Genomic DNA, 12,964 nt, shown 5'->3' with positions numbered 1-12,964 from the left:
CGCTACCGTGCCACTGCACCTGGAGATACAGGAGATGGGCAAGGCCCTCAGTGTGTTCTTAGAGACATGGGTATGGAAGATAATGAGTAATGAATAGACCATAGGACCATAAGATATAAGAGCAGAATTAGGCCATTCAGCCCATCGAGTATTCCATCATGGCTTATCCTAGATTCCACTCAAACCCACTATATCTGCCTTCTGTCCATAAACTGACCACTCAGAAAACTATCAGTTTTCACTTTAAATATACCTACGGTCTTGGTCTCCACAGCTGTCTTTGACAGAGCATTGAACAGATTCACTACTTTCTGGTTAAATAAATTCCTCCTTACTCTGTTCTAATGGGTCGCCCCTCAATGTTGAGTCTGTGCCTCTAGTTCTGGACACCCACACTATAGGAAACATCCTCTCGACCTCCACTTTATCTGGTTCTTTCAATATTCAGTAGGTTTCATGATATCTCCCCGCACTCTTCTAAATTCCAGTGAGTACAGACACAAAGCTGCCAAACATTCTTTATATGTTAACCCCTTCATTCCTGGAATGATCCTCGTGAACCTCTTCTGGACTCTCTCCAACGACAATACATCGTTTCTGAGATATCGGGTCAAACCTGTGGACAGTACTCCAAATGCAGCTTGACGTGTGTCTTATAAAGACTCAGCATTATCTCATTGTTTTTATATTCGAATCCCTTTGAAATGAATGCCAACATTGCATTTGCCAATTTTAGCACAATTGTATTTTCACAATAAAATTACTTTGACCTTTGAATCATCCCTGATCGTGTCTCCTTCCAATCAACTTTGGCCAGTTACTGTCTCATGCCTCTGTAATTCCCTTTACCCCACTGTCAGGCTGACAGATCTGACTGTATCTCCTCCCTGTTCATCTGCAGGGTGAAATCTCCCATATTATGATCACGATCTACTCAGGGTTCCTTTACCTTAAGCTCCCTCATCAAATTTGCTTCATTATACAACACTCAGTCCAGAACCCCGATCTCCTTGTATGCTCATGCACAAGCTGCTCTAAAAAGCCACCCTACAAATTCCATTTCTCAGGCTTCAGCTCAACCAGATGTTCCCAACCCACCTGCATATTGAAATTCCCCATAGTTATTAGAACAGTGCCTTTATTACATGCATTTTCTATCTCCCAGTATAACGTACATCCCATGTCCTGGCTACTGTTCGGAAGAATGCATCTAACTCCCAACAGGGTGTTTTCACCTTTGCAGGCTCTTACCTCTTCCCATAAGAATATAAACCTTCCAATCCTGTATCACCTCTTTCTGAGTATTTGATTTCAATTTTTACCAACAGAGCCAATGCACCCATTCTGCCTACCTGCCGGTCCCTACGATACCCTGAGTATCCTTGGATGTTAAGATCACAAGACAAAGGGGCAGAAGTAGGCCATTCGGCCCATCGAGTCTGCTCCGCCACTCCACCATGAGCTAAACTATTCTCCCATCTCGTTCCAATTTCCGGCTTTTTCCCCATATCCCTTGATAGCCAGACTAATTAGATACTTATCAATCTCCTCCTTAAACACCCTCAATGATCCGGCCTCCACAGCTGTATGTAGCAACGAATTCCATAAATACACAACCCTCTGGCTAAAAAAAAATTTCCTCTTCTCTGTTTCAAATGGGTACCCTGTAATTCTAAGACTGTGGCCCCTTGTCCGGGACTCACCCACCAGGGGAAACAGCCTTTCCAGATCTACTCTGTGCTCCCAACTATGATCTTCTTTCAGCCACTATTCAGTGATGCCCATGATGTCATACCTACCGGTCTCTAATTGTGCTACAAGATCATCTACCTTATTCTGTGTACCTCGTGCATTCAAATATAGCACCTTCAGTCCTGTATTGGTCACTCTTTTAGACTTTGCCCCCTGTTGACTGCAACTCATCCCACCGACTGCAGTTCAGTCCCATCATCTGTCTGTTCTTCCTCACCGTCCCACTACACAATGCATCAACTAGTATATCAACTGCCCCATCCTCAGCCCTATCACTCCGGTCCTCATCCCCTTCCAAATTAGGGATTTTCCCCAGAGAGGGTGTGTGAGGAACAAGAGTGCAAAGGTTTAAGATCAGAGCCAATGGATTTAAAAGGGACTTCAGAAATATTTTGTTCACACAAAGTGTGGTGCATATTTGGAATGCCCTACTAGAAATAAGCAACATTTGAAAGAATCTACAGTAGGTAGTACATGGATTGAAGAGTTTTATGGGGCTCTGGACCAAACGTGAGCAGATGGCACCAGCTCACTGGGCAACACAGACAGCATGGACATTGGGACAAATGTATGACAACCTGACTCGGACAGGTCACCCTCAGGATCAATGTGGTCATCGAGAAAAGGAGATGGGAGAGGGCATGTAAACTAAGGAATTAAGGAACATGAACAGTAGCCTCTTGGAACATATCATAGTGCAAAAGTGAAGGTGCTGGAAGTACCAGAGGTGAATGAGCCCCAGACCATGATCTACTCTGTCTGAGTACCTTAAGACTAGGGAACAAACTCAGGGCCCTGGCGGATATAATTGCTGCACATTTCACCACAGGTGAGCTGCTGGAAGTCAGGAGGGTGGCTCAGGTGTTGTCTTAAGTTAAGAGGGACTGGAAGGTCAAGCCAAGAAACTCCAGGCTGCTGAGTCTAACATCAGTGGTGGGGCAATTACTGGAATGGAGACTGAGAGACAGATTTACCAGCATTTGGAAAGGCAGGGACTGACTCAGGATAGTCAGCTCTGTTTTATGCCTGGGAAATAGTGACTCATAAACTTAACTATTTTTTTTGCTGAGGTGACAGAAAGGACTGCTGAGAATAGGGTGATAGACATTGTCCACATGAACTTTAGTAGGGACTTTGACAAGCTTCCCTGAGAAAGGCTCGAAGAGAAAGTTTGATCACTTGGGATCCAGGGTGAGCTATCCAATTGGATGTAAAATTGCCTGGTAGCAGGAGACAGAGAGTGGTGATGGAGAGCTGCTGTCCAGACTGGAGCTCTGTGACCAGTCGTGTACGTGGGGATCGGTTCAGGGTCCACTGTTCATTGGTACTAACGATTTGGAAGATAATATAGATGGTATGGTTTGTAAGTTTGAAGATGATGGCAAAATTGGTCATATAGTGAACAGTGAAGGTGTTTATTTAAATTACTACAGGATCACTGAAACATTTTTGATTATTTATAATGTTATTTATACTTCTCATTATTTATAATTATAGTATGGACAGGATGGGCCGAAGGGCCTGATTCCCTGTTTCTATCTCAATGACTGGAATGAGATATCGACAGAGGATGTGGGGGGTGTTGCTGCCTTTGGTATTGCAGCTTTTCACTGAATGTCCTGTTTCTCAACTCGATAAAAGAGCCACCCGAGGGGAGGGAACGAAGATCTGACAACCGCAGAAACACTGGGAATTCAATGTAGGGAGGTGCCGGCTTCTGAAATGATCAAATCTCAGTGCAGTCAGATTTGTGGAGAGAGGAGAAATAAAGTGAACTAAAGCTGTAACTGCAGCCTCAGTGAACAACCACAGAATATTCACCGTTTACTGGCCACAAATGTGTGTTGAAATCCCTGTGAATAAACATCGGCGAAACCCATTCCCAGATCATCTTCCTGAGGAATCTCTCCCTGGAGCCTGGCTGTGTTGATGAATTTCATGGAAAGTTATAAACTTCTAACAAGGTTCGATGGGCTGGATGCAGGGAGGATGTTTCCCTTGACCGATGAGTCTGGAACCAGAGCTCACAGACTCTGAATAAGGGAAATATCAATTCGCATTGAGAAGAGGAGAACTTTCTTCTCGCAGAGGGGTGTGAATCTTTGGAACTCTCTATCCTGGTGGCTCTGGAATCTCAGTCACTGGGTTCATTCACAACCGGAATCTTGCCGGTCACACACACAAAATGCCAGAGGAACTTGAGTCACGCACGGTTTTCGGAGGGAAATGAAAGAGTTGACACTTCAGGCTGAGACCATTCACCCGGACTGGAAAGGAAGGCAACATAATGGAGAATAAGAATAAGATGCAGAATAAGAAATAGGAGAAGGGGATGAGCAAAAGTTGTCGGGTGAGAGGTGAGTCCAGGTGAGGGAGAAGGCAGATGGAGGTGGGGAGGGGGAATGATCTGCCGATTCTTCTGTGTATGTATGTGAGGGAACTTTGCCAGGCTGGGAATGATGTGTGAGCTTCTCCCGAGATGAAATCTTGACCGAGGTCAATGCTGGGAGCTGTGTCCAGGCTCTGTCTGACAATGCTTCAATGTGGGGGTTGATAATAGTGAGACTCGCGAGTCCAGCAGGGGGCAGACCTGAGTCAGTCAGAGTCTGCAGTCACGGACAGGTCAGACAGGCTGAGTGAAGCAGATTTCCTTCTCTGAAGGACTCGTACGTATTTTCATGACAATCCCATTCACAGGACAGATACCAGCTTTTATTACCTGGTAATGTCTTGGCGTGTTTGTACAGTGTGAGTTGGTTCAGGATACAGTGGATAATCTAACAGTCCCGTGTATTGGGTGTAGTGTGTCCCAGTGCTGGTGTGTTCAGGGGTCGGACATCTCCAGCTGACCATGCGACAGTGATGTCTTCACCCAGAGTTACAGACAGTCTTTGCGAGTAAGTATTGCTTAAAATTGTTCACAAACATGGAGAAAGGAAACTGTAAATGTTTACCTCGCTTAATTGTATCAGACATTTCTCTCAACGTTGTGTTCAACAAAAAGGGCTGATCGAATTTTTCGACAGGTAGGGCACCATGTGTCACTGACAGCACATAAACATCATCACTAGTCCTGTAAATATTACACAACTGGTTATAAACTGAGCATCAGTGATATTTGAAATATTTTACAAATCCAACTGTGTTTCAGAAAGGACCATGTCCTACCTCCTCTTCCGACGAGCTTCCTCCTGAAACAAATAAAATACAGATCTCAATTCACTGACTGTGTACATCCTGACAGCAGGAATTTGAGCCAAGTGATTCAAATTTCCCACTTCTCAGCTCACACACGGAGAAAGGGGATACTGCAACAAGGGACACAGAACCCGGGAGAAAGTACAAGGAATCTTTCTGATAATTATCCCATAACTGAGAGGATGGAACTGATGGGAAAGACTGGACAGGCTATCCATTTTTATTGGGATATCATGTCAGGGAGGATCAGATGCCGAAATTTAAGTTTAGTGGTGGATTGGATTGGGTGTGGGTACAGAACGTATCTCTGCTTGAAATGTAGTGAAGGGAATGTGGAACTCACTGCCATAGGAGTGGTTGAAGTGGAACAGCCGGGACTGAATGTAATGGGGAAGCTGGATAAACACATACAGACTCCAGTCCAACTCTGTGCTGTTCAGGAGAGTGACAGTGAGTTAGTGTGTGCGTGAGAAAGAGATTTGGTTGGTTTGGCCTGTAGCATTCTTTTGTTCTTTTTTAAATTACAGAAATGACTGCTTCTATAACTTGCATTTGGTCACCTTACAGTGGCCACAAAGGATTTTTTCTAGCCTGTCCCTTGTTTTGAGAGGCCATTTTTCTCGCCTTTGCATAAGCCGTTTGCTAGCGCCCGCGGTAATAGAGGCACTTAGCGTGTTTTGCAAAGAGAGAAAGCAAACCAATAATTAGAATAGTGATGAAGTTGTTATCGGACCAACAAGGCTGGACTTACCGTTGTTTCGCGGTATAGTTTACCGATTTTGACTCGAGAAGCTTGTGTGAGGAAGCACAGTTGGAAGTTGTCTATCAGCCACTGAATATTAACATTACAGTGGCACAGGCAATAAACAGGGAAATATCTGAGGCATGAGCAGTTATCGTGGGTACTTTAACTGGGTGAATCATGTTGGTCGAGGCATTCCTGAGGAGGACTTCATAGAATCATACATGATAGCTTTCTTGAATAGCATGTGACTGAACCTACAAGGGAATGTGCTAACTTAGATTGGGTCTTGTGCAATGAGACAGGTAAAATTAGTGATCTTGTAGTTAAGGATCCTTTTGAAAAGAGTGATCATGGTGTGATTGAGTTTCTCATACAAATGGAGGGTGCAATAGTTTGATCTAAAACCAGTGTATCATGGAGACTGCAAAGGGATGAGGAAAGAGCTGGATGTGGTAGACTGGGAACACAGGGTATATGGTGGGACGGTTCAGGAACAGTGGAAGAATTTCAAAGAGATTTTTCATGGTGCTCAACAAAAGTATATTCCAGTTAAAAACAAGGACAGTAAGGGTGGGGAGAGCCATCAATAACTAAGGAACTAAAGGAAGGCATCAAACTGAAAACTCGTGCGTACAACGTTGCCAAGACAAGTGGGAAACTGGAAGACTGGGAAAACTTTTTAAAGTAACAAAGAACCACAAAGTGAACAATAAAGAAAGGTAAGATAGCTTGTGAAAATAAACTAGCACAAAATATAAAAATGGATAGTAAAAGATTTTATAATTTTATAAAGTGGAAAAGGGTGTCCAAGGTGAACATAGGTCCCTTGTAGGACGAGAAAGGGGAATTGATATTCCGTAATGAGGAAATGGCCGAGGTTTTGAATGGCTATTTTGTTTCGGTCTTTGGGGTGGAGGACACATCTAACATGCCAAAGAGAAATTATATGACTGCGATAAGAGGTGAGGACCTCAACACAATAGCGATCACTAAAGAGGTAGCGCTGAGCAAACATGTGAGCCTAAAGATAGGTAGGTCCTGGAATACATCCCAGGATACTGAACGAAATGGCAAAGGCTTCGGTGATAATTTACTAAATCTCTCACGATTCTGGGCAGATCTCGGATGATTGGAAGAAGGCGAAAGTCACGCCACTGTTCAACAAAGGATGTAGGCAAAAGGCAGGCAATTATACGCCAGTTAGTTTCATGTCTGTAGCTGGGAAAATGCTTGAAGCTATCAATAAAAAGGAAAAGGCGAAGCATCTGGAAAGAAATTGATCTACCAGACAGAGCAGCATGGATTCAACAAAGACAGCTCCTGTGTGATAAACTTACTGGAGTTCTTTGAGGATATAATGAGCGCAGTGGATAGAAAACAGATAGAAGTTATTTACTTAGACTTCCAAAAGGCATTTGATAAGGTGCCACATAAAAGACTTATCCATAAGATAAGGATGCACAGAGTTGGGGTGATCTATTAGCATGGCTAGAGGATTAGTTAACCAACAGAAAGCAGAGAGTTGGGATACATGGGTGTTTCCATGGTTGGCAATCAGTGGTGAGTGGTGTGCTGCAGGGGTCAGTGCTGGACCTGCAACTGTTCACGATATACACCCACAAACTGCAAGACAGAATTAGTGTATTTAATTTTGCTGATGACAGTAAATTGAGCGTAAAAGCAAATTGTGCAGAGGATACGGAGAGTCTGCAGAGATATATAGATAGGTTAAGTGAATGGGCAAGGGCCTGGCAGATGGAGTACAATTTTGGTAAATGTGACGTCATCTACTTTAGAAGGAAAAGTGGAAGATCAGCTTATTATTAATATGGTAAAAGTTTTTAGCATCCTGCTGTGCAGAGAGACTTGGGAGTACTTGTGCATGAGTTGCAAGAAGATTGTTTTGCAGAAGCAGCAGGCTATCAAGAATGCAAATGGAACATTGACCTTCATTGCTAGAGTGATTGAATTTCAGAACAGGGAGGTTATGCTGCAACTGTACAGGGTAATGGTGAGGCCACATCTGGAGTACTGCCTGCAGTTCTGATCTCCTTACTTGAGGAAGGATATACTGGCTTTGGAGGTGGTGCTGAGGAGGTTCACCAGGTTGATTCCAGAGATGAGGGGGTTAGATATGAGGAGAGATTGAATCACCTGGGATTATATCGCTGGAATTCAGAAGGATGAGAGGAGATCTTATAGAAACATAAAATCATGAAAGGGATAGAGGCAGGAAAGTTCTTTCCACTGGTAAGTGAGACTAGAACTAGGGGGCACTGCCTCAAGATTCAGGGGAGTAAATTTAGGACAGAGATGAGGAGGAACTGCTTTTCCCAGAGTGTGGTGAGATTGTGGAATTCTCTGCCCAATGAAACAGTAGAGGCCACCTCAATAAATATATTTAAGACAAGGTTGGATAATTTTTTGCACAGTAGAGGAATTAAGGGTTATGGGGAAAAGGCAGGTAGGTGGAGATAAGTTCATGGTCAGATTAGCCATGATCCTATTGAATGGAGGAGCAGGCTCGATGGTCCAGATGGCCTACTCCTGCTCCTAATTCTTATGTTCTTATGGAGTTCTGGGCACTGTTGCTGGGTGTGGTGATAGGTGGAAGGTTGCTTCTGAAGTGGGAAATGATATGAGAAGAAGTGTTGAAAGACCTGTCTATGATGTAAAATGGGATATAATCTGATGAAGAATATATCTGGAAAAGAAAGGTCTCTAAAACAATGAACCTGATGCAAGCTGATATACAGTGCCTGTAAAAAGTATTCACCCCCCTTGGAAGTTTTCATCTTTTGTTGTTATAAAAAATTGAATCACAGTAGAATTAATTTGGCTTGTTTGACACTGATCAAAAGAATAAGACTCTTTCGTGTTAAAAGTGAAATCAGATCTCTACAAAGTGATCCAAATTAATTGCAAATATAAAACACAAAATAATTCATTGCATTGGAATTCACCTCCTTAAATATGACACACCAAATTATCGCTAGTGCAGCCAATCGGTTTTAGAAGTCACATAATTAGTTAAATGGAGATCTGTTTCCGGAGACCTGTATGCAGTCAAAATGTTTCAAATTGATTGTCGTAAAAATACACATGTATCTGGAAGGTCCAACTGCTGGTGAATCAGTATCCTGGCAAAAACTACACCATGAAGTCTAAAGAATACTCCAAGCAACTCCACCAAAAGGTTATTGAAAAGCACAAGTCAGGAGATGGATACAGGATCATTTCCAAGTCACTGAATTATGTCAATCATCAAGAAATGGAAGCAATATGGCACAACTGTAAATATGCCTGGAACAGGCTGTCAACTGAATTACTCTGCAAGAAGGGGACTAGTCAGAGAGGCCACCAAGAAACCTATGACAACTCTGGAGGAGTTACAAGCCTCAATGGCTGAGATAGGAGAGGCTACAAAAACAACAATTGCTCACCGGTCACAGTTTTATGGGAGATTGGCAAAGAGAAAGCCATTGTTGAAAAAAACGAACATGAAATCTTGGCAAGAGTTCCAGTAGGCATATGGGAGACTCTGAAGTCAGCTGGAAGAAGGTTCTATGGTCTGATGAAACCAAAATTGAGCTTTTTGGCCATCAGATCAAACACTATTTTAGGAGCAAGGGATACACGGCACATAATCAAAAACACCCCGACCGTGAAGCATGGTGGCGGCTGCATAATGCTGTGGGGATGGTTCACTGCAACAGGCCCTGGAAGGCTTGTACGGCAGAAGAGAAAATGAATGCAGCAAAATACAGGGAAATCCTGGAGGAAAACCTGATGCAGTCTGCAAGAGAAATACGACTTGGGAAATGAATTGTTTTCCAGCAAGACAATCACCCCAAGTATAAAGCCAAAGCTACACAGGAATAGGTTAAAAATAACAAATTTAATGTCCTGGAATGGCCAAGTCGGAGTCCAGACCTCAATCCAATTGAGAATTTGTGGCTGGACTTGAAAAGTGCTGTTCACTCACAATCCCCATACATTCTGACTGATCTTATGCATTTTTGTGAAGAAGAATGGGGAAAAATTATAGTGTCCAGATGTGCAAAGCTGATAGAGAGCTAGCCATACAGACTCAAGACTGTAATTGCTGACAAAGATGCATCTACTAAATACTGACTTCATGGGGGTGATTACTTATGCAATCAGTTATTTTGTGTTTTATATTTCTAATTAATTTAGATTAATGCAGAGATCTGTTTTTACTTTGAGACAATAAAACATGAAAAAGATGAAAACTTTCAAGTGGGGAGGGGGTGGCTGTGAATACTTTTATAGACGCTGTAGATGTTTAATCTGATGTGTAGGTCACAATGTGCAAATCAATCTCAGTTCCCACTGATATACAGAGAACCATCACACCCACCACACCAGACACACTCACAGCCTGTGACTGTAACTGGTTACTCTGAGTATACACGTAGAAATCAATTATACGTGTAAATCACAGAAACTATCACCAGCTCAGTGCTCTGATCAGAGTAACTCATTTCCGAGAAGGTTACAGACTGTCCTGTGACGTACAGATGTTGTGGGAGGTCGGTTTGGGGAACAGCAACAGTCCTGTACAGTCAAAACATCTGTCCAGTTTCAATTTGTTTACAATGATAGTTTCTGTAAACACCACATTTAGTTAAAATACATCATTTTAATACTCTGCACTTTTACAGAACCAAACTGAAATCTCTCACCATGAGGAATGTGATATTTTCTTGTTGGGCCATCTGTTCCTGTAACTTGGAGATTTCCTTCTGGATAGAATTTAAATTCTCTTGAATCTGTCGAAGATTTATCTCCATTGGATTTAGAATCCTCGCCTCTTCTTCCATGAGATCTCGGAGTAAGCGCTGCTCTTTCTCGGTGATAATCTGGCGCAGTTCAGCGAACTGGGAAGTGATGTGGGACTGAACGCCGTTTGACTGTTTCTGTTAATGAAAGGAGAAGGTAGCTTATTATTTGGCTGTAAAGTATTTCCCTATCACCTGGAAGGAGACCATTCAGCCTGTTGACTCTATGCTGATTCTCAGAAATTCAATCCCTGAAACCAATTCTTCCTCACTGACCCATTACCTCTCACCTGATTCACAGTCCACCCGCCTTCACAGGGTTAATTACAGAAGCGAATGATACATTCAACCTGGATTTCTTGGCAATGCCGGCCCACGGTGATCTCAAGGAGAACATGCGAACTCCACGCAAACAGCACCAGAGGTCAGAATCGAACCCAGGTCACTGGAGCTGCGATACTCTATTCGGCATTAAAGAGATCAAAGCTACACAACGATATTGGAAATTCTGCTCAGGAAATCCTCACCCGAACTCCAGCGATCATCTCTTTCTGTTGCCGTTCCATTTCCTTGAGCTCGGATTTCTTTTCTGTGAGAGAGCCTAAGGCAGATTTAACTCGGTCCTGGGAAGCAGAGAGTGAAGGAATTAGACAATAAAGGTGCATTGCCGATTCGGGCCAGTTTATTCCCATAAACACCAGGGGTGAGAAAATAAATATGTCATGAAAAATACATCAGATGATCAAAATCGATTTATTTTTACCTTATAGACTTCAACAGCTTCTTCAATCGGCAGGAAGCGGTGCTCTCTGTGTTCCCGCGCGTCTCTGCAGATCACACAGAGCAGTTTCCTGTCCGTCGCACAAAACAGCTTCAATTCTTCATCATGTTTCTCGCAGTGAAGTTTACTTTCCTTCCCTTTCGGATTCAGGTTTAGTTTTCGAGCTTTGTCAGACAGATTTGCTAAGGCCCGATTGACCCTGAGGGTGCGGTCTGCAAACTCCTCTCTACATTCCGGGCAGGAGTTTCTCTCTGCCTTTTCCCAACACCGTGTGATACAGGAGCGACAGAAGTTGTGCCCACACTCCAGTGACACCGGATCGGTGAAGAAATCCAGGCAGATGGGACAAATTGCCTCCTCGGTCAAACTCTCGACCTGTCGTGTCGAAGCCATGTTAACTCCGGCACTTCCTGGTTCAGGATCCTTCCACTTTCGGGGAGTGGCTGAACGCCTGCAGTACCGCGACTGTCCACTAGGTGCGCTGCAGTCTCACGGCATGAACATTATGTTGTCGTATGTGAAACCCCTTTTACTGGCCGTGTCTGGAGCCCCTCGCTAACAGCCACCGGAATCAGCGGTAAGAAAATCACCTTTCCCACACTCTGTATGTCTAGAGTAGATATGACTTCGTCCCGCTAAATCCGTGAGGTTGGGATGTCTCGCCCACCCGAACCCTAATCTGTCTGAATGCTGTGTAACTTGCTGCTCCCATGCAATCGCCCGGCGGCAAAAATAACAGACCGTACACAGCATGCAATTATAAAGAAAGTATATTTATGAATGTTAACTTAAGTAAACAGTTATTAAAGAAAAGAAAGAAGGAAACATAAGGGCCCACCATAAGGTGCACATAAGTTGAAGCTCATCCTGAGGTTGTCTTTAACTCACACGTTGGACCCTCGGTCTGCGTGAAAGCACACACCACCTTCCGAATGTCGCTCGAAATCCATCTCGAACAAATGGACTCCCCTCGGGAGTATAGGTCCTTTCTCCTTGAAATCATTCAACTCCATAAACAACATTGTGCAACGGGACGGCATCCTCAGCCAATTTCTCTCCTGTCTCCTCCCAGCCCCAACCAAACAGACCTCGACCCTCACCAGTGTCCACACATTAACCTCTCCGTCCGGCCTTCTCTAGAACCTTCTCCCAATTCCACCATCCTGATTGGCTGACAAAACATTCCTAAGTTGAACATCAAAGCCCCTTATCTTAGCTCAAACCCAAACAGGCCAGAAAGCAGAACAGACTGCTCTAATAGAACTGCTAAAATGAAATACCTACAGACAGCAGTAAAAATTGGAACCAGGGTGTTATACTTGTGCTCAGTGGGAAGGAAACACTGCCGTTTCCACCTCGGGCTGGGATCAGAATCACATTAAATTGGTCGGACAGTTGGCCATGGACTGCCCAAGCCTGGCTGCAGGACGAGGTCATGGGGCTAACCACTCCATCCTGTAAAAACACAGTGTGACAGGAACGCCAACTGAATCACCAAAGGCCTCATCCCTGGGATAGGAAGGACCTTCCCCTGGAAGACGATTGAGTTTGTGTGGTGAAAGGAAAAGCCACAAGGCTGATCAACCTTTGGCCCAGGACTGAGGACTCTGGGGATCTGCTGTTGGTGACTGGTGCCCCAGTAGGTGTGATGGGATTAAGAAGAACACGAAGGGGCTGTTTGAAGGC

General features: G+C 43.8%; 1 protein-coding gene across 1 annotated transcript in view; it reads right to left on the bottom strand.

The window, feature by feature from the left end:
• Positions 1–12,335, bottom strand: part of LOC134346416 (uncharacterized) — a 72,641-nt gene extending 60,306 nt beyond the window's left edge. The window contains exons 1-5 of the mRNA XM_063047786.1: positions 11,261–12,335; positions 11,025–11,120; positions 10,402–10,635; positions 4,921–4,943; positions 4,707–4,825 (exon numbers count right to left, since the gene is read on the bottom strand). Coding sequence (XP_062903856.1) covers positions 4,707–4,825; positions 4,921–4,943; positions 10,402–10,635; positions 11,025–11,120; positions 11,261–11,671 — 883 coding nt within the window. The 5' untranslated portion in view covers positions 11,672–12,335. The remainder of the gene's footprint in view (positions 1–4,706; positions 4,826–4,920; positions 4,944–10,401; positions 10,636–11,024; positions 11,121–11,260) is intronic.
• Positions 12,336–12,964: the final 629 nt, after the last annotated feature.

The sequence above is a fragment of the Mobula hypostoma genome, chromosome 5 (assembly GCF_963921235.1).
Source record: "Mobula hypostoma chromosome 5, sMobHyp1.1, whole genome shotgun sequence".
Taxonomy (NCBI): Eukaryota; Metazoa; Chordata; class Chondrichthyes; order Myliobatiformes; family Myliobatidae; genus Mobula; species Mobula hypostoma.
The sequence above is the reverse complement of the archived record's forward strand: the minus strand, read 5'-3'. Positions and strand labels throughout refer to the sequence as shown.